At 37.9% G+C, this 22,496-nt stretch overlaps 1 protein-coding gene across 4 annotated transcripts; it reads left to right on the top strand.

The window, feature by feature from the left end:
- Positions 1 to 1,854: 1,854 nt before the first annotated feature.
- Positions 1,855 to 21,356, top strand: acp2 (acid phosphatase 2, lysosomal). 4 transcript variants are annotated; one of them, XM_027168656.2, is made up of 11 exons: positions 1,855 to 2,088; positions 3,781 to 3,876; positions 6,578 to 6,664; positions 7,964 to 8,116; positions 8,244 to 8,342; positions 11,330 to 11,419; positions 12,951 to 13,083; positions 16,251 to 16,339; positions 16,728 to 16,834; positions 19,174 to 19,352; positions 19,464 to 21,356. In XM_027168656.2, the coding sequence occupies exons 1-11, from the start codon at positions 1,987 to 1,989 to the stop codon at positions 19,595 to 19,597; spliced, it is 1,269 nt and encodes a 422-aa protein (XP_027024457.1). In that variant the 5' UTR covers positions 1,855 to 1,986; the 3' UTR covers positions 19,598 to 21,356. The 4 variants fall into 4 exon arrangements, with proteins under 4 accessions (XP_027024457.1, XP_047672830.1, XP_047672825.1 ...); XM_047816869.1 differs by lacking the exon at positions 1,855 to 2,088 and adding an exon at positions 2,300 to 2,531; XM_047816874.1 differs by lacking the exon at positions 6,578 to 6,664.
- Positions 21,357 to 22,496: the final 1,140 nt, after the last annotated feature.

The raw sequence follows: 22,496 nt of genomic DNA, 5'->3' as shown, positions 1-22,496 counted from the left end.
GTGCCTATGTCTGCAATAGGTGAGTACAGAGATGGGTTTGTGGCACATAACTGTGGTCGACTAAAAGCGAGATTAAAATACAATTTGGAAAAATAGACCAAAACCAGTACTAGACACTAATTAAAAATGTGTTAAAGGTCTAGGGGAATACTTACAAACCTTCAATATAAATGAGTACACACTGCCCAAAATTCAAACCTTAAAACTATTCCTGATTAATCAGAGAGAATCTGATTAATCTGAGAGAACTAAAAAGCTTAGACCAATCTATCTAATCATAGAACAACACTATACAATATGAAAAAAATCATATAACACTAGAACAAACTGAGTTGAGCAGGTAATGCACAAAAGTCTGAATCCTACCATACCAGAAGACACTATATTCAAAATAAAGAGTTAAAGCACACTGGAGAGTGAGGTGGCACACCTTCAATATAAATGTGTGTGTCCTGCCCACAATTCACACCTTAAGGGAGACTGAATATTTAATGCATTTTGTAGTTCACTAGAACCTCATAGCAATGGCCTGAAAAGTAATATAATCATCCCAGGCCAGAAGTACCTTTTGAATTTTCCATTCATGGTTTTTATTTGGCCACACTGCAGTCATAAATAAACCAGTAAATCTGATGGAAGACCTGTTCTGCTGCTTTTATACCAAAAAATGCCTGTAAGTTTAATGAAGTACAAATTGCTATATATAAACTGTCAGGAACAGCTTGGACTTCCCTGTCTGAACACTAGGGGGACATTTTGTCTTGAGCCATGTGACTTATCTATTCTGCCTCTCACACCTTCTCTTGTGTTTTTAGTAATTGCCTTCCCAGTTTATACCAGTTGTCTTGTGTTTTTTTTGCCATAATTTCACAAATTTTCATTACTTTGTCGCAGAATATAATGTTGGCAATATACAATTGACAATTTCAAATAACTTTACTTTTACAAACAATTACTGTAACTTAGGATCCATTTTCAAATGATCTATGAGTGCTTGGATAGAGACCCGGCACACACAAAGTTGAATCAGATATTTACAACCCTATGACGATGTTGATGATGACGATGATACCTGTTAATACACCTTCTGTCTATATTGTATCTCATCGTCTGCATTGTCTTTTATAGTTTGTATAGTATAGTCTTATTTATGTCTGTACTTTTGAGAGTCACAAACAGCTGGAACCAAATTTCTTGTGTGTGTCAACAAACTTGGCTAATAAACCTGATTCTGATTAAAGGGAATGGATTAAAAAAAAAACTGCCAATGGGTTTCAAATAGGCAATATTCTTACATAGTAATGTGTAACACAATAATGACACTTGTTAAAAAAAATGCAAGTATTGGATTTCTGTCACATTTAATATTAACATAATATAATATTTGTACATATGCTGTTTTTTAGAATGTGTGTAGGGAATACAGATTAGATACATCACCAGATTAAGTGAATAAAAATATTACAAAGAATATAAAGAGTAATACAAATAAGGTCAATATATGTTTTTCATACAAAATACCTGGCTATATACCAGACCAGAAAACTTTCTAAAGGATAATTAGATGTATTAGATTTATTAGATGATATCATCTGATCAAGACTGAAGAATTTGAGAAATTCAGTGGAGTAAAATGGGGTAACAGATTTGTGTAAACTCTCTCTTAACAATTCTGTGCTGTTTTCATTCCAAACACCCCAGACATTATATTTAAAAAGTAGCATTAATTTTTTTTTTTACAAGAGGTTAAAAAACGGGGCTGGAAAGTGGTGCAGTTTATGGTGCCGTTTACTTTACTACTGAAAATGTTGGTCCTGTTTTTGCGTTGTTGCTAATTACCTGGCAACCTCGAAAACGAGCGTCCTAGCCCGTTCAGTAGACCAGGCTGGAGTCTTCACCCTGGGCAGTAGCTGAGCCACAACACACGTCTCTGCTCTTATTTCGTGTCACAGTTTCTGTATACTTTCTGGAGGCATTCTAAACTTAATGTCTGTAACTGCAAACATGGGATCGTGTATTTTTAGCATCTTGTTGTTTTTTGTCTTCGGATATTCGATTGTAGAATGTAAGGTTAAATTGGTCACAGTGGTGAGTATGTTACTGTTCTGTGTTGTATACCATAAATAAATGTTTACCCAGTATTGTTCTATAACGTGGCTTAATGTAGCCACCAATCCAACGATAAGACAACATTAAATCTGTCCCTTTAAACCTATCAAGGCCAATTCTATGGCTGAACAAACCGTAGCTTTCAGTTACGTTTCCTGTCTTGTGGTTATAAACATAGCGTCGGAGAAGATTATAATAATAAGACCGAGGTTTCTCTACCTAAAGATTTGATAGGTAAACGGTCAGGTTATTTACTACTTAACAATTCATTACACATAAATAAGTAAATAAAAATCTACCACCTTATTTACTTAGGGGTCCAGTGAAAAGTAACGATTAGGTTGTTTTGTGTAATCACATGACGTCACATGTTCACGCTACAACGTCGCCATCAGAATCGGACTTGTGAGACGGCACAGCGGGTATGTTAAAACAAAAGGGTCATAAATTCACAAAAAGATTCAAAATGCATTTTTAATTTTAGCGTATTTTACTGTCTCTTTCTGGGGAAAGTTCACCTAAAACTTTCTTTATATTTCTATATTCTAGATAGGAATACCTGATATTAAGGTTGCTCTAATTATGAAATGTTACATAGTTCACAGATGCATAATGTAGATGACCTTCCAGAGACTAATTCTGTAGATGTATGGTTTGATTCTGAGCTTGGGTTACTGCTTATTCTTTTTGTATTCAGGGTTCCTCTGGGTTCTCAGGTTTTCTTCCACGTTCCACAAACATGCTCATAGCACATGCAACACTAAATTTCCCAAAAGTGTGACCATTAATCTACTATTAATCTTCAGATAAATGCATCCAATTTCATTATGCAGTAAGATAATGATCCAAAACACACTGCCAATACAAAAAAGGGACAAAATGGAAAGGTTTTACACTCGCCAAGTCAATTAACAAACCACAACAAGACCCACCATTCAGAGTGCCAAGCCAACACACTCACACAATATGGACAGAGATGTTAATCAACCTACCATACATGTCTTTGGACCAGGGGAGGAAACCGGGGTACCCAGAAGAAACCCCCGAGGCACGGGGAGAACATGCAAACTCCACACACACAAGGCGGAGGCAGGAATCGAACTCCCAACCCTGGAGGTGTGAGGCAAACGTACTAACCACTAAACCACCGTGCCCCCCAAGACCCACCAGACCATGTTTTTAAATAAGAGGAGATGGAAAAGATTAACCCCTTAAAAAAAAAACAATAGCTGAAAAAGGGGCAGCACAAGCCTGGAAAAACATCAGAATGCCACAATTTTCTGTTAATGGGTTGCTAGCAGTTATTGCAACTATGTTGCAATTATGTTATTTAAGATAATCCTTTTTTGCTCACCTAAACAAATTGTGTGATCTGCCACCAAATGTATCATATCCTACGTTGATAAACACAAGTACAGATATATATGAAATGTATGATATATATTTATTAAGAAATTTTAAATTCTGATCAATTAAATGAACCCCTATGTCATCATTGTATTGAATAAACAAACAAATTGGTTCTACTGTGCCAATACTTTGGGTGTTGTAAAACAATGGGTTGTTGTAATAGATTATAAAAGGGAATCATGAAATCTTTTAATCTTTTAAAATCTAAATTCTAAAATCTTGAATCTTTTTTTTTAACAACTTTTGTCCTTGTTCCTTTAGTTATACCGCCATGGAGACCGTTCTCCTGTCAAAGCCTATCCAACAGACCCATACCAGGAGAGCGCATGGCCACAGGGTTTTGGACAGCTTTCTCAGGTACCTTTTACACACACACACACACACACACACACACACACACAGTAGCATTTTGTACATTGTTAAGACTTACAGTGCCTTGCAAATGTATTCATACCCACTCAACTTTTCCACATTTTGTGACGTTTAAACAAACAAAAATGTAACATAATTGTGAAGTAGAAAGAAAATGATAAATCTATCCACAGGACAACTATTAGTAATGCATTCCACAAATCTGTCCTTTACTGAGGAGTGTCAAGAAAGCCATTGTTTAGAGAAATCCACAAGAAGTCCCTTTTGCAGTTTGCGACAAGTAGATCATCTAGGCAAATTGTTAAGGGTCCAGGCTGGGTGGCACACAGGCTTTAAAGTGGGTGAGGACCAGTCTTTCGAAGCACTTAGCGATGACAGGTGTGAGTGCGAAGGAACGAAAGTCAGCCATTTCTGTTGCAGTGGAGTGCTTTGGCACCGGCACGATGGTAGCAGACTTGAAGCAGGTGGGGATGATTGCCTGGGCCAAGGACAGATTAAAGATGTCCGTGAAGATCTCGGCCAGTTGCTCCGCTCATGCTCTGAGTACACGACCAGGGATGCCGTCAGGGCCAGCTGTTTTCCTTGCATTCACCCTTCCCAGGGTGGTGCACACTTCCGAGGTGGAGAGTGTAAGTGGCTGCTCACCTGGTAACGGCTCTGTTTTGAGCAAGGGCTCCATGTTCCCCTTTTCAAAGCGAGCGTAGAAGAGGTTGAGCTCGTTGGGGATTGAGGCAGAACTGGTTGCAGGTGTTGCTTTGGGTGGTTTGTGGTCAGTGATAGCTTGTATTCCTTGCCACATACGTCGGGGGTCAGCAGAGTTGAAGTGCTCCTCAATCTGCTGTTTGTAAGCATGTTTGGCTTTGCAGATTCCCCTCCTCAGATCGGCTCTGGCGACGCCGTAGGCCCCCAGGTCTCCAGACCTGAAGGCGGTATTGCGTGCTTTGAGCAGGAGACGGACCTCCTGGTTCATCCATGGCTTCTGATTGGGGAACACTTTGATGTTTTTTAGTCTAGTCACCTGATCCACACAGCATTGATGTGATCAAGGACAGCGTTGGTGTAGGTGTTGATGTTGGTGACGGAATCAGTCATGGCCTGTGAAGCGAATTCACTCCAGTCTGTGTGTGAGAACTGCTGCTGGAGAGAAGCGTCAGCCCCATCCAGCCAAACTTTAACGGTCCTGATAGTGGGTTTCACATGTCTGATGACTGGAGAGTACTTGGGTAGTAGGAACAATGAGAGATGGTCTGATTGTCCTAGGTGGGGGAAGGGGTGTGTCTCTGTAAGCATCGGCCACACTTGTATATACATGATCCAGAGTTTTTGTCCCCTGGTGAAACAGGACACATTCTGTTGGAATTTTGGCAGAAAAGATCTTAAATTGCAGTGATTAAAATCCCCAGCAACAATAACGGCTCCATCAGGATGCACTGTCTGCAGTTTGTTGATAGCAGAACTTAGTTTTTTCATGGCTATGCTAGCCTTAGCATCCGGGGGGCATACACTGCTATCACAACAACACATGTGAACTAACGTGGTAAATAAAAGGGTCTACACTTAATGATCAGGTATTCAAGATCAGCAGAGTAGTGAGAAGAAACAGTGACAGAGACAGTTGCACCATGTTTTGTTTACATAAATGCATAAGCCACCTCCTCTGTTCTTACCTGTGCATGCTGCATCTCTATCTGCCCTGAAAATCGTGCTCTACTCGAACTCTAGCACGCTGTTTGGGATGCCGGTGTTGAGCCAAGTTTCCGAGAAGACCATGATATTGCAGTCCGTATTCAGTCTCTGTGTGAGGGTCCAGATCCTGAGCTCATCCAGTTTGTTCGTCAGGGACCGAACATTGGCTAGAAAAATACTTGGAACTGCTGGTCGATGTGGGTTTAGCTTTAACCAATTTTTCCCCGTCTCTGTTTTCGGTCTCTGCGCCGGCGCCGGAAACGTCCGGTCGGTATAAAGGGCTTGCTGTGATTCCTTACGAGCTCCGATGGTATCCGATCAATTGCACAAGCGCGCAGAAGAATAGTGTGTAAATAAGCACAAATACGGCAAATCGCGAGAGATGCTGAGCCTTGCGATGTGTACACGCCACCATCTTGATCATGTAATGTGGGTGAGACAGCAAAGGTGTCTACAATTTTTACAGTTTGCTACAATGGTTTAGATCAAAGCATATACATGTGTTAGATGGCCCAGTCAAAGTCCAGAACTAAATCCAATTGAGGATCCAATTGAAAATTGCAGTTCACAGATGTTTTCCATCCAATCGAACTGAGCTATTTTTCAAAGAAGAATTGGCAAAAACTTACATTTCAAGATGTGGTAGAGACATAGCCCAAAAGACTTGTAGCTGTAATTGCAGCAAAATTGTGGTTTTACAAAGTATTGATTTTAGGGGGACTAAATACAAATGCAGGCCACACTTTTCAAATATTATATATTTAATAAAATAATAATTGACACCATTTATAAATTTCCTTCACTTGTTGTGTGCCACTTTGTGTTGGTCTATCATGTAAAATTCCAATAAAATTTTGTCTGTGGATGTAAAGTAAAAAATGTGAAAAAAATTTAGTGGATATGAATACTTTTGCAAGGTAAACCTATAATAAAGTAGTTGTATTCGCTAGGTTGCTTATGTGGTTAGGTGATATCCTTTTTGTCTTGTGTGAATGTACAGGAAGGTATGCAGCAGCATTTTGAACTAGGCCAGTTTCTGAGAAAACGCTACACAGGTTTCCTGAGCGAAAACTATACGCGTTCTGAGGTCTGTGGTTTTTAATATAATAAACTCAATGTCTGTTTTCATTCTTGCCTGTTTCTGAGGTGCAGCATTAAATTTATTTGTCATGTCACAATTGACACTCCATAGTATTTCTGTTTGTACCCAGCATACTATGGGCAATATATTCGGAAAATAGTTAAAAACAAACAAACAAAAACATTTTTTTAAACAAATATTTATAGTTGCGAAGTTGTGTTATCCAAATTTCACCAACCCACGAACAATTTGGAAGGCTCAAACAAAAGGGGACAGCTAAGGGGATAGCTTATAGAAAATGTCACAAATAATGGCACAAAATGAAAAACAGCATAAAATACTTAGTTACGTTATGTGGAATGTCACAAATTAAAAAGTATGTTATATGGGAGGCACATTATCCTCATTAATATCAGGTCACCTGTCCTGTTCAGGTTTATTGCAGGCAAATGAACACTAAAGGTGGATGAGACATGAGTGCTTCCTGCAACATAAACCGGCCAGCCACTTGTTGTTGGTCTTGACAGCAGTCTATGCCCATGAACCCTCCAGATCTGCTTATTTACCGAATAATCTAGGTCTATTAACCTAGACATATACACTGAGACAGTTTCTGAGTCTTGAAGACTAATTGGAAGTCTGTTCAATAACTTTGGGACTGTAAGAGAAAGGTCTGCCCCCTGCTGTAGTCTTTAATGCTGTTCAGGTACCAACAAATAGGCTGCACCTTTTGATCAGAGTGGGTATGGTGAATCATAAAAATAAATAATAATAATAAAAAAAAAAACATTAGGTTCTGTGTGAGAGACTAATCAATGCATTGTTTGAGTGGGATGCACAGCAGTGGGAAAGGAGTGATTTGTTCATATCTGAATTCTGGCCTAATTAGAACTTGTTTGTGCAACTTTTGGGATATCCAGACTTTATAGTCATATACATGGTGTATGCCAAACATTCCCTCTGTTATGGTCTTCAAATAATTCAATATTAGACTCATCTGTCCAAAGCACATTATTCCAGATGTCTTGGCCTTTCTCTGTGTGTTCTTTTGCAAACTTTAGTCTTGCTCTTATGTTTTTCTTAGACTACAGTATAAATTGAGTCAGTTTAAATTGACTGAAATACAACCAATGCGAACAAGCAGGTTTGTCAATGCAATGACAGTATTCTATGGAGTAATATTGCCTGAAAACTGCCTTGTTTTCAGATATACCTTGACATTGTAAATTGTTAAGCCTATGTAACCCTTGTTTAATGTCAGCCTTTTATGTTAGGTGCTGATTCCAATTTTTTCCTGTGGCATAGATTGTTGTACGGAGCACAGATTACGATCGCACTCTGATGAGTGCAGCCTCAAATCTTGCTGGTCTTTACCCACCCAATGGCTCACAGGTGTTTCATCCAGGTTTGGCCTGGCAGCCTATACCAATACACACAGTCCCCCAAGATGAGGAAAAGGTAAGAATATGCACCTTCCACATTTGCTTACTGCAAAAAAAAAAAAATAATAAAAAAATTTAGATATAATACCATGAACATTAATTGATCACTAGTAATTGTGTCATGATTTTTTTTTGTTTACCAGCTGCTGTTATTTCCTATTCCAAACTGCCCACGCTACCAAGTGCTTATGAATGAAACAGAAAGGACGGAAATTTTCCTAAATATGACCAAGACTTACAAAGTGAGTTTAAATCTCTCTCCAGATTACTTAAAATAATTCTCCCTTTAATGCCTGCATTGTTGTCAAAAGTTATTTGAAATGTATAACCTAGAACAAGTATGAAACTGATTTTACAACAGAGAACTTTGTGCCTGCATATTTAGTGTACAGGTTAAATGTAACCAACATACATTAGATTAGTAGGACCTAAGAGTAAAATAAATGAAAATAGTCATTTCATCCATATATAGCTGACTCAGTATATAATGAAATGAAACAACTTTCCTCCAGGACCCTTGGTGCTACACAAAACAATGTAGCTACATAGGACAAGAGAGAATATTAGATGCTTGTGATCATGTAATTGTTACATGCTTGTGATCATATAATTGTTAAGAACAAGGTACATTGTGTGCAGAGTGTAAGCAGGGACTATGGCATGACTAGCCACATGACAGCATAAATAAAAGGAGGAGCCAGAATGTGTGTCTTTGGAAGAGACAGCATTCAAAACACTCAAAAATGCATGTGAACCTTTCAGATTTGGATCTTTGAGATTGGATAATCGCCTTTAGTTAGACATCTGACAGGGGTAGAGGTCAGTATAATTAGTATTTAGGTATATAATCAGTGGTAAGGAAAGAATGAGTTATTTTTAAAAGGGGTTTTGTTGCTACTAGTATTATCTAGTAAACAGACTAAGGGACCCAGTATGCAAGTGATTTTGAAGAGAAAATTGTTAAAATTAAATCACTCTCTTGAAGAGGTGTGAAACATTCTATAAACTGTTTTGATATATTTTTATCTACAGGTTCAGCAGTTTTTTATAGTCTGAATTAGTGTTAATTTCGTCACCTATTTATGTTGGCTTTGTAGAAGCCAACATTCAGATTTCCGTTATAAGCTTATTATTATTATTATTATGTTGGCTTTGTAGAAGCCAACATTCTGATTTCCGTTATAACCTTATTATTATTATTATGTTGGCTTGGTAGAAGCCAACATTCTGATTTCCGTTATAAGATTATTATTATTATTATTATTATTATTATTATTATTATTATTATTATTATGTTGGCTTTGTAGAAGCCAACATTCTGATTTCCGTTATAAGCGTATTATTATTATTATTATTATTATTATTATTATTATTATTATTAGACAAAATTTTAAAAAAAAAATGCGGCCTAGGGCTTTCGAGCCACATGCACCAAATTCGGATATGTCGTAGACTCTGGTCTGAAGTTTGTTGCTCCTATTTTTCAAAGCGATCGGAATTCCGGCATTCCCGGTACGGAAGCTCAAAGTGGCCTTTTTCCCCATAGACTTCCATTATAAATTTTTGAGGTTTATAACTCGGCACGTTTTCGAGCGATTTACACCGAACTCGGGACAAGTTCTTTAGGACCTTACTCCGGACGAAGTTTTTATTTCAGAGTTCCGGCAGAATTTTCGGTTTTCCCGTAGTCGACGATCAAACATCCCATAGACTTGAATAGGGAATTCCGAAAAGTCCTCTAAGCTCTCACACACACAATACATTCAACATTAAGAATTGCATGTACTGTTCTATGCAGTATAATAAGTAGAATCCCATAATGACTTCAATATTGACATGAAATGTCCAAACCCTCAGTAGCCACTTTTTGCCAAAAGTATTGGCACCCCACAGGGTATTCTGGTGACGTCACGTGTAGCCCCGCCCCCAAAACAAGCGAAATCAAAAATTTGCACAACATGTAAAAAAAAAATTACCTCACATGTATTCGCATCACGTCACATGCTCATGTCCACTCGCCTCCAAAAGTATTGGCACCCTAGAGGTCCAGAAGCTTTCACAATTTTTCTGTCCACTTGCCTTCAGAAGTAACACTGACCCTTATGTCCACTCGCCTCCAATAAGCACCGGCCTTTGCGAATACTTGCACCGTCAAAGCCCTTCCCTTACATATACATTTGCTTTTAAGCCTAATTATTAATTTTGATTATGATGGGATTGTGACAGGGGCATGGGGAGAGGTTTCAGGTTGGGGGTGCTGAGTTTTTCTGTCACCACTTTTGAATAAGAAACAGTATCAAGACTATAAAACTTGTCATAACTCCGCGAATCACAAAAGTATCAGTGACAAGTGGAGAACACTTATTTAAACAGTGCATACAATCAAACTTGACTGCACATCACATTTTTTACTTTATTGATACTGCTTTTAATCGTAATGCAAAGACCGATCATCGGGACATAAGCTGTCATGTACAATAAAAGAGCCTGCGCAGCCACAGGAAATACAATTTAAAACAACAAGCCGCCAAGACGGTGCACTTGCGCTCAGGATTTATTTATTTTTCGAGCATAGTGTGGACGAATTTTTTCTACGCACACACTAATTTATTTCTTGATAACAGACCGATGCTAACTATAACACACCGTTGCCATGAAAAACAGAGCGTTGCCATGGACACACAGGATTCTAAGAGACGTAGAGACGGAGCGCACTATTTCCTTTAGCGGAAGCAATACAATTGTTCAGCAAATTGTTCATACAATTGTTGTTTCGTCAACAATAATGCATGTTAATTTAGTCTTAGTAAGCATTTTTGGACAGTGGTGCAGTCTTGTCATCGTCTCGTCTTAATCATAAAAAAAGGTTGTTGACAAACATATTTCGTCTCGTCTCGTCTGACGAATTTAACGCTAGTCTGAATTTATTGCCTGATGTTTGGAATTTTACCATTGGAATAATTTTTCATTCTTGTTGCCTATTGATAGTGTGCATTTTTCTGTGTTTTTGTTATTTCTAGTTAATTTAGCTATATAATTAAATAAAAATCTAGGATTATCGTTCTTATCTCAATTAGATTGGAGAGATATGATTATATTCCAGATATTCCAGTTAAGAAGCTTTTTTTCTTAAGATGTTAAGCATGTGGAAGTGCTGGTTGCATTGCATAACATTATTACAGTGTTGCAATGTATTAATGTATTGAATGCTGTGCTTTTTACTGAGTAGGATTTCCTGGAGATGGTATGGAATAAAACTGGGCTGAAGTCAACGTCCCTTGAGATGATATGGAGTATCTATGATACACTTTTCTGTGAGGTGAGGTTCTGTGAGCAGTTTATTTGTACTGATAATAATAGTAATATCTAGCTGTAAGGGGGATGGGGTAGCTCAGTGGTTAAGGTGTTGGACTACTTATCAGAAGGTTATGAATTTGAATCCCAGGGCCACCAAGCTACTACTCCTGGGCCCCAGATCAAGGCCCTAATCCCTTGGGAATAAACAACTTAGGGGGGCACGGTGGCTTAGTGGTTAGCACATTCGCATCCACCTTCAGGGTTGGGGGTCGATTCCCGCCTCTGCCTTGTGTGTGTGGAGTTTGCATGTTCTCCCCGTGCCTCCGGGGTTTCCTCCGGGTACTCCGGTTTCCTCCCCCGGTCCAAAGACATGCATGGTAGGTTGATTGGCATCTCTGGAAAATTGTCCGCAGTGTGTGATTGCGTGAGTGAATGAGAGGGTGTGTGTGCCTTGCGATGGGTTGGCACTCCGTCCAGGGTGTATCCTGCCTCGATGCCCGATGACGCATGAGATAGGCACAGGCTCCCCGTGACCCGAGGTAGTTCGGATAAGTGGTAGAAAAAATTAAATGAATGTTAAAGAACTTAAGCAAATGCATGTCTTTGTCACAAAGATATCCTTAAGCTTTAAGGGAAATAAATGTTTAACTGTAAAAAAAAAAACAGTAAAAAGTTCTAAGCCATAAACAGTAATATATTTTCATTTCTGACATACAAAATTTTCTATAACACTGAATTTTTTGTTTGAAGTGTAAGGTTTGAAAATCTAAAATGTTTATACTGTCTCAACTATGCAGAAGTCATAAAACCAGCTTTAAACAATTTACATTAGGACTAGCGGTTCCTATACTTTTGCTTACCAAAACATTGGGTGGTCTGCCACACCTCCAAAGGTGCCATGTCCTGTATGTATCAAGAAATAAAAGATGGAATTTTGATCTATCACCTCTTATTCTTATACTTCTATTTTTTGCCTTATATTCATATACTGTTTTGATCTCACACTCAAATGGATTTAGTTAAAAAGAAAAAAGCCTTTGAGTTTGCAATATTTTTGGAGTGGACAATTTTTTCAATGTATTAGGAAGATTGTACAGTCACTTACACAGTCTTGCAGTTACCTATTCAGCCAATCATTGGGCAGCAAGAGAATGCAAACAAACAGAAAAAAAGCAGATACCAAGATAGATATCAGAAGGAAGAAAGTGTGAAAGTGTGGCTGTGATCATGGCATTGTTGTTTGAACTAGATGGGCTAGTTTGAGTATTTCAGAAACTGTAGATCTAGGAATTTTCTCACACAGCAGTCTATCAGCAAACTTTAAAGGTGACATAGAATAGTGAAAAAATAAAAAACATCTTTTGTGTGGAGGGTCTGCTTGCTGAGTGACCTTGTTGATGATAAATTAAATTTAGTAACAATATTTTGTCAATATCCAAATATTTCTGGATCTGACTGTGAATTAGGTGCCTAGTGCCTATTATCTCTCACTCTCTCTCAGGCCCTCCGTCCCTCACACGCATACAATGTAACTCTCACTTTTCTGCACACAGAAGAAGCATGGCCTGTTCCCTCCAGCCTGGGTGACTCCAGATGTGATGAACACACTGAAGCTGCTGAAAAACTTTGGTTTCCAGATCATGTTTGGTGTCTATAAAAGAGAGGAGAAATGCCGGCTACAAGGAGGTCAGATCAGGACATTTTCATTATTCACAAATTTAAAAGCTTTACTTATGACTCTGTAATGTGATTCCATCCATAAATTCTGATAATAATAAACAGAAAGATAAAAATGTTTGTATTTCTACACTGTATTTTAATCTTAAAATATAGTGTATTTAATCTCCATGTAATTTAAAGGCAGGGTCTCCGATTTTTGAAAGCCCATGTCGAAATTTGAAATCATCAAAACAAACACGCCCCTAACCCAAATGGGTCCCACCCCTGTATTGATAGCTCCGCCCACACATACATACGTAACCTAGGCAAATAATGGAAAGAAATGTGTCTTTTTCATAGCTGAAGGGAAGAACAATACAAAGCAAAACCAACGTTACTCACCTACCGAGAAGGAAAAAAGCGCCTTAAGTAAAGTTGAATTTCCTGAGTCAATAACTCCTAAGCTAAACGCTGTTACTACACAAAACGAGGTTGTAGCTGCCTCTATACATTACTACGATAGAAAAGAGGTGTTGTGTAGTAACGGCATTTAGCTCAGGAGTTATTGACTCGGGAAACACAAATCTGCGAATATGCGGCCAACTTCCTGCTCCTTCAGTTCTCTCCAGTGCTGGAAAGCTGATTCTACGGAGACCCTGCCTTTGATGTAATGTAATTTCAAACTAAGTACATCACTCCAGTTGGAACTTTGAGAAGTGTATTTTTTCTTGCACCCATACAGGCCAGATGTATGTGATATATTTGATATTGTGTGATGCATATTGTGTACTCTGTTGGCCATAAAATACTGTAGGTCCCTCAAAGTGGTGGCCATCTAGTTATCTAGTTTTGCATGCCTTGCATGTTCCACATCTTAATGAGAGGCAGTGCTTGTTTATATTTTTGGAAATATTTTTATATCCCTCACCTGGGGTGTCATTTAAAGCGTACGCCAGTTTTGGCGCAAAGGTTGTGATCTATAAAAAACAAACTTGACGGGAGAATGTGCGCACCTATAAGCAAACTTTGAGACGTGCGTACGCACATTCCGGAGACAAAGGGAATTGGCGACACAGATGGTGAGGTCGTGAACTGAAGTTAGATTGTAGAAAATTCATGTGAGAAGAACGATTATAAGAATGAATGACATATAATTTTCACTCCATTTCATACGTTATATCCACATTATCATGAAGATTAAATCCAACAGTGTTATTTGTGCCGATTGTTTTAGGCTATATACATCTAGTAAAATCCAAAGGTAATTCAAAATGTGTTAAAAATAAAATAATAATAATCAGCGCTACTCCATCCAGGGTGTATCCTGCCTTGATGCCCAATGACGCCTGAGGATAGGCACAGGCTTCCCGTGACCCGAGTAGTTCGGATAAGCTGTAGAAGATGAATGAATGAATGAATGAATGAATGAATGAATAATCAGCGCTGCCTTACAGTTACATTGTCCACAACGGGAGGGCAGGAGGAGATGGCGCGACTACATGTGATACAGAATAGCATGAAATACCCATTTATTAGAGAACTGCAGAATATTTTCCTTAATGTACATATATCATAAAATGTCAAAGTCTGCATATACAGTCATGAAGCACAATCGCTACTCATCATCGGTCCTAACTATTACGGTGTTCATTACAAAACCGTCATGAAGAAGTATGTGTTCACTATAACATTTTCTTCTTAAATTTTCGCCCACAAATTAATTCTGTGATGTTGTCAAGGTGTTAACGATCAGTCTAATTGGTAGAAACATATAAATCCTCCGGTGACCAGGGTATGTAATGCTTCATGATGGCACTGCTGGCACTGTTGGAGGATTATGCCAATGGCAGAATAAGGAGAGAACGAGTTTTCAGGGACCATGATGATTTCCTGGCCCATTATGATTCCCTAGAGGTGTGCTCTTAGATATATGTGTTGAATTGGGTCCAGTATTAGAGAGGGCGACACGCCGGAACCATGCCATCCCAGTCCAAATACAAGTCCTCACCACTCTGGGGTTCGTGGCAACCGGCTGTTTCCAGCGGGAATTGGCAGACAGGTAAATTATTTATATAAAAAAAAAACTATCAAGTACAACTTTGTGTCTAAAACCTTTTCGTATATGAAATAATTCTATTGGAATCTAACATCTCACCCTATAGGTCTGGTATATCACAGCCGTCCCTGAGTGCCATAATAACTGTTGTTTTGAATGGTATACTTAATATGGGTAGTCGATACATCAGGTTCCCCTACACTGTGCGAGAACAGGCCGAAATTAAAATGAAATTTTGCAGCAATGTCTGGTTTCCCAAATGTAATCGGCGCAATTGACTGCTGTCATGTTGCTATAAGGGCACCATCTGAAAATGAATTTGCTAATGTTAATAGAAATCATGTGCATTCTATTAATGTGCAAATCATATGTGACTCCAACATGACCCTCACAAACATTGTGACACGCTGGCCTGGGTCAACACATGATTCCTTTATCTTGATACATAACAGTGTAGGGAACAGACTAAATGCAGGTGCAGTAGCTATGTGATGGCTGGCTTCTTGGTGAGTTTAACAATATTAAAAAGTAGAAAATGTAACAATTTTGTTTTTAATATAATTATAACAATGTTGCTTTTAATATGATTATAACTTGCAGGCGACAGTGGCTACCCCTGAGACGCTGACTCCTCACCCCATTTTTAAACACGCAGAGTGCAGAGGAAACTCATTATAACGAGGTCCCCTCTCGTGCCCGCGCAGTGATTTGCATTGACTATTTATGGTTAAAAATGGGCGTGTACAGGGCGGGATTTGAGGCTGGTTCATGGACGCACATCTGCGGGTGATCTGTGATTTACGGTATAAAGGGAACATTGCTTACAGGTGTGCGTATGCACGGTTTTATAAATCTGAATTTTTTTTGGCGTACGCCATTTTTGGCTTTTGGGCGTACGTAAACGTTTAGTAGGGATCCTACGCACAGTTTTATAAATGAGACGCCTGATGTGTACATTTTTTTACTTTTTGCAGCTTTGCAATTTTGGTGCCCATGCTACTACAGAGCACAGAATACAGAATAGTATACATGTAAATTGAATACCTTGCTCATTTTTCTTCCAGTTCCCTCATTAAGAACTTCTACTATCTCAGTACAGTTTGGACAGTTAGCATTCATCTAGTATTCTTTCTCTTAGGTGTCTTGCTGGATCAGATTATTAAGAACCTATCAGCTGCTGCCTTTTTACATTTAAATCAGCAGCTGAAGATGATCATGTATTCTGCGGTGAGTCAGTTCCTCTTTTCTTTTTTCATTTGTTTCCATTTATGTACTCTCTTTGTAGTACTTAATACATTTAAGACTCATAGTGTCATACCAAGAAAGCACCTTGTTAATACCATCGTTGTAAATGCCAAATTGATTTATCATGCTTTTTTAGTATGAATCATTCTGTCCTTTTTCATGTGGTTATTAGACATTGAAATGTAATAATGTACAACATGTACCTACTTGGTAAAAAGTAAAAAATATTGGTAAAAAAATATTTGCAAAACAACCACATGCTTGCAGAGAAAATTTTAGGATTGCATTGAGAACATTGAGAATTTCATAATCCTGCATAACTCAAAATACACAAACAATAATTATTGTTGTATTTTTATATCTTCTTCAGCATGACACAACCATTGTAGCGCTTCAGGAGGCACTTAATGTGTATAATGGATTACAGCCACCATATGCTTCCTGTCACATATTTGAACTGCATCAGGATCAGAATGGGTGATGCAAACTGTCAAAACACACAAACACACTTACACACAGACACACACACACAAAAACACACACACGTAACATCTGTGCAATGCCAAATCATGACGAAATAGGTGAGAGCTGTAGGTAATGTTCACAAAACCGTGATCTTAATGACTATAACCTTGGCATAGGTTGTTTTGACTCACAAAGGCTCACTAGTTGTTTTTGTTTTCCATAGTATTTAAATATTATCTTCATGGTATTGCAGTGAAAACTTTAGAGAAATCAGCACCAACAACCAAAGTCATTGAGATCACATTTTTTTCATTTTACTGTTTAATGTGAACATTAACTCAACCTCCATGTTAAGTGCATTACTGTATGCATTGCTCCAATGCTATACAATTAGCAGATTTGATAATTTCATGAAAGAACAGGTACACATGTAAGTTTGTTAAAGTTGCCAGTGAATGTACATCAGCTTACACATTATCTGTGAAGGTCCATACAAGTTTACACACTTTTAGTTGTTTTCTACACTTAGTTGAAGCACTGCAGTAAGTGTCATAATTCAATTCAATTCAAGTTTATTTGTATAGCACTTTTTTACAATTGAGATTGTCTCAAAGCAGCTGTACAGAACATAAACATAGAACAAAGGGTTATTATAAGAATAATATAAAGATTAATATAATACAAAATTCAAGATTAATGTTAGATAGATTTAGTTCACAATTTGTATGTATATATCCCCAATGAGCAAGTCTGAGGTGACTCAGGCAGCAGTGGCAAGGAAAAACTTCCTTGGATGGTAAGGAAGAAACCTTGAGAGTTGTGCTGCACGATTAATCATATCGCAATCGCGATATCAAGCCTGTGCGATTATATGACGCAAAATGCTGCGATTTTATGAAATAAATAAATGCGTGTGTGGACATGACAACCCATTCTCTCTGAAAGCTGTTTGCCTATTTCATACAAGACACCGCTATCCACTAATAAAAAAAAAAGACCAGTGAGTTTCAGTTTAGGCAGTGGCGCGTATGGTCATGTCGTGACTTTTTCCGGTGTGCAGAACGGGTGAAGATGGATGCCGAGCAGACGGACACTGAACTGGTGGCCAGAAAAAATGCTACCTCTGTTATATGTAGTGTTAATTTCGTCAGACGAGACGAAATATGTTCGTCAACAACCTTTTTTTTCATGACTAAGACGAGACGATGACAAGACTGCACCACTGTCCAAAAACGCTAAGACTAAATTAACATGCATTATTGTTGACGAAAAAAGACGAGACGTAAATGTTTTGTATAAAATAAAAACTAAGATAAAATCTCTCTTCATTTTCCTCTACAATTGTCTCTACTTTTTCATCAGCTGTTACACCTTTAAAATATTCAGGACGAGTTCGCGGCTTCGTGCTGTTGCTCATTACAGGTCTCATATGCCTGTGGCTGCAACACGAAACTGCTGAACAATTGTATTGCGTCCGCTAAAGAAAATAGTGTGCTCCGTCTCAACGGCTAGAATCCTGTGTCCATGGCAACGCTCTGTTTTTCATGGTAACGGTGTGTTATAGATAGCAGCGGTCTGTTATCAAGAAATAAAATAGTGTGTGCGTAAAAAGAATTTGTCCACACGCCGCTCAAAAAAAAATATATATAAAATCCTGAGCGCAAGTCCACCGTCTAGGCGGCTTTTTGTGCTTTTTTTTTTAAAAAAAAGCAGGCGCTTTTATTGTACATGACAGCTTATGTCCCGATGACCGGTCTTTGCATTACGATTAAAAGCAGTATCAATAAAGTAAAAAATGTGATGTGCAGTCAAGTTCGAGTTTATGCACTGTTTAAACAAGTGTTCTCAACTTCACTGATACTTTTGTGATTCGTGGAGTTTTGACAAGTTTTATAGCCATGATATGGTTTCTTATTCAAAAGTGGTGACAGAAAAAACTCTTTACCCCAACCTGAAACCTCTTCCCAAGCCCCTGTCACAATCACATCATAATCAAAATTAATAATTAGGCTTAAAAGCAAATGTATATGTAAGGGAATCAAGTTTAACAATTACATGTAATATTGCTCCAAATATCATCAATAATGGTGTGTGCAGTACCATGTATAACTTGCATTTACTTGCAGTATTGACCTCAATAATCACAATATGACATTTTCCCTAAATCGTGCAACCCTACGAGAGGAACCAGGCTCAAGGGGAACCCATCCTCATATGGGTAACACTGGAGGGTCTGATTATAAATATACAGACTAACAAATGTTGTATAGATGCAAAAGATCACATGGAGTTCACATCTTTTTAGTATAAGTTTTACTTGTACATTTATGCTGTCTGGTCTTTTCCCTCAGATCATACTCTGTGGCAATGTTTTATCGTAATGATAGCACTGCAACTGAGCCATACGATTTAACTTTACCTGGTTGTGCCCGGCTGTGCCCCCTGGAAGACTTCATTAGACTCACAAATTCGGTCATTCCAACAGATTGGCACAAGGAGTGCCAGATCAGCTCATCTTCAAGTGATAAAGGTATAAACAAAAACAAATGACACACTTTAATAATGTCAATACTATGCTATGTCTACCATTCACTTCCAAATGAGATCAATAATTTATTTTCTATTTTGTATGTTGGTGTAGATGTGATTTTTGGGCTGGCTGCCTGTGGCTTCATTCTTCTACTCCTCGTTGTAGTGTTGTTTGTCGTGTTGTGCCGTCAAAGCAAGCTGGTCATTGGTTATAGCCACATTATCAACCAGAGTGATCACTCCTGACAGTCATACCAGTTCCTGAGCAACCCAGAGTTATCAGACAGCGAGGGCCTATAAAAAGCCAGTGACACACACATACAGTACACGCACACACATCTGCAGGGGCTATATACAACCAAATAGGCTATAATGGATAATTTTTAGTAACCAAAAAATTACACTTTGTGTTACATGAAAAATGTGATATTTATATATTGCATTATATTTTACTTGTATCCTATTTTTTCCTGATTTTCTTATTAAATTATTCTTAGACATTTTCATGACAGCTACAGTGCCTTGCAAGTATTCATACCCACTGAACCTTTCCACATTTTATCATGTTACAACCACAAACAAAAATTTATTTTTTGGGGATTTTATATGATAGACCATTAGTGAACAAACAGCATCATGAAGACCAAGGAACACATCAGACAAGTAAGGGATAAAATTGTGGAGAGGTTTAACACAGGTTTAGGTTATGAAACAATATCCCAAGACTGAACATCTCACAGAGCACTGTACAGACATATGAAAATAGAAAAAGAATTATACAACCTCAAACCTAACAAGAAATTTCTGTGCACTTACACTGACAGGCTGGGCAAGGAGAGCATTAATGAAGCACAAAGAGGCCTATGGTAACTTTGGAGGATACTGAAAAATTGCGGTTCACAGACACTATCCAATCTGACTGAGCTTGAGTAAAAATTTCACTCCAGATGTGCAAAGCTGGTAGAGACATAGCCCAAAAGACTTGCAGCTGTAATTGCAGCGAAAGGTGGTTCTACAAAGTATGGATTTGGGGGAGGACTAAATGCAAATGCACTCCACACTTTTCAAATATTTATTTGTAAAAAATTTTGGACCATGTTTATAATTTTTTTCTAACACTTCACAATTGTGGCACTTTGTGCTGGCCTATCACATAAAATCCCAATAAAATAAATTTTTGGCTGTGGTTGTAATGTGACAGAATGTGGAAAGTTTCAGTGGGTATGAATACTTTTGAAATGCACTGTATCACCCATGGAGGGTGCAGTCTATCACCTGCTTCCTCTAGGCTTGTAAAGCCAGCTACTACCTCTGTACAAACTGATACTTTTGCAAGTTCACTGATATCCTGTCTGTTTGAGCCCTCATCTTCTTAATCTATTACACTAATGTGGCTACAAGTTTTAATTGTTTTGAAAAAGCACTTGATGTCTGGCCAGATTTAACTTCTATGACTATTTACATCCTCTCATTATCATCTCATTTTTCTCTCTAAATATTGTATAGTAATTTCACTATGGGTCAGATGTTTTGCGGTTTAAACAAATTTGATCAGGAAAAACTGTCATTTTATAATGAAAATAATATTTTAGATAATATTTTAGACCACATATACATATATGGTAAATGTGTTTCAAATTTAAGAGACATTTTGGACATTAAAAATGAAGCCCTGACTGTGTTGTCCCCACATATGGGTTACAAACCTACCATTAACAATCTCCAAGGTTGATCATCATTAAGTGTATTTTCAGGCTTAAGTGTATTTTCAAGCTAAACAGCATTGTAATACAGATGATTTTGTATATTTATAAATGTTTGGTGATCAGTATGTGAATTTTAAACTGGTTTTCTGAAGACCAGTAATTGTAATTTTTATTGAAAATGAATGTTAGATCAATGGGATCAATTACAGTCTATAACATTGGTACTCTTTTGATTTTCATTGCATTTTGATTTAAACTTTTAAATGACAGTTGTTTTGTAAATAAATCATTCAAATAACTATTTGAAATAATCAAAGTCTTTCATGAATTCCCACTGCCTTTCATGGTTAAATCTGATCTTTTGTTAAAGTAATAAATACTCCACAGAATATTTTTAATCGTATTGCATCAGAATACACAAGCACATTGCAACTTCATTTAGCAACTCAATTTAGCTAATTTACGCAATTATTTTTTTTAAATTATGCAGCACAATGTTTCATATTGGAATGAATAGCAGAAATCATTAAGCTGCAGTTGTATTACATTTCTTTATATTTACTATTTATTTATGGCATTTGGCAGATGGCCTTACATAGTGCGACTTACATACAACTGACGAAGTGGGAGTGAAGGGAATTGCTCAAGGGTCTAGCAGTACAGTGTGGTAGCACTGGGATTTGAACTCCAGAGATACATCATAAACAAACAAACAAAATAAATAAATTAAAAAAATGCAAGGTCAATAGCTTGCATTAATGTTTACATCAAACATCAAAATGGAGACTCACAAAAATGTAGTTGAAGACTTGAAAAAGCCCAGATGATATTTCTTTTTTGTAACCGTCGTCTGTCGTTTCAAAGAACCTGTGTTTTAGACTCCTGTTCTTGGCTTACAGGAGTATAACAAGTGGTCTTCTGCTTCTATAGTCCAAATTCACAGAGGTCAAAACTTGTCTGCATCTTCAAACTCTTGACCTGTAGCTGCAAAAATGTTTGCATTGTGCAAGGTATTCAATTTATTTGTATAGTGTTTTTAACAATTTCCCATTGCTTATCCCATTGTATTGCTTTTTTAGAAATGGATTTGGATCTCAGAAATGAAAGTAATTCTCATTTGTATTGCATTCCACTTCCATCAGTGTATAATTATGCCACATTTAAATACAATGACTTACATCAGCCTTTAGCCAGCACGGTGGCTTAGCGGTTAGCACGTTCGCCTCACACCTCCAGGGTTGGGGGTTCGACTCCCCGTGCCTCAGAGGTTACCTCCGGGTACTCCAATGACACCCCCCCCCCCCCCTTCCAAACACATGCATGGTAGGTTGTTTGGCATCTCTAGAAAATTGTCCGTAGTGTGTGAATGACAGTGTGTGTGTGCCCTGCGATGGGTTGGCACTCCGTCCAGGATGTATCCTGCCTTGATGCCCGATGAT

Source organism: Tachysurus fulvidraco, chromosome 1 (assembly GCF_022655615.1).
Source record: "Tachysurus fulvidraco isolate hzauxx_2018 chromosome 1, HZAU_PFXX_2.0, whole genome shotgun sequence".
Classification (NCBI taxonomy): Eukaryota; Metazoa; Chordata; class Actinopteri; order Siluriformes; family Bagridae; genus Tachysurus; species Tachysurus fulvidraco.
Note: the sequence above shows the minus strand (reverse complement) of the source record. Positions and strands in the feature narration are given on the sequence as shown.

What these genes read in the sequence shown, in the direction of transcription:
- acp2 (XM_027168656.2), top strand. Translation starts at nt 1,987, where the DNA reads ATGTCTGTAACTGCAAACATGGGATCGTGTATTTTTAGCATCTTGTTG. An exon ending in AGGTTAAATTGGTCACAGTG is followed by an intron (nt 2,089 to 3,780) that starts GTGAGTATGTTA and finishes TTGTTCCTTTAG; the next exon opens with TTATACCGCCATGGAGACCG. An exon ending in AAAACTATACGCGTTCTGAG is followed by an intron (nt 6,665 to 7,963) that starts GTCTGTGGTTTT and finishes CCTGTGGCATAG; the next exon opens with ATTGTTGTACGGAGCACAGA.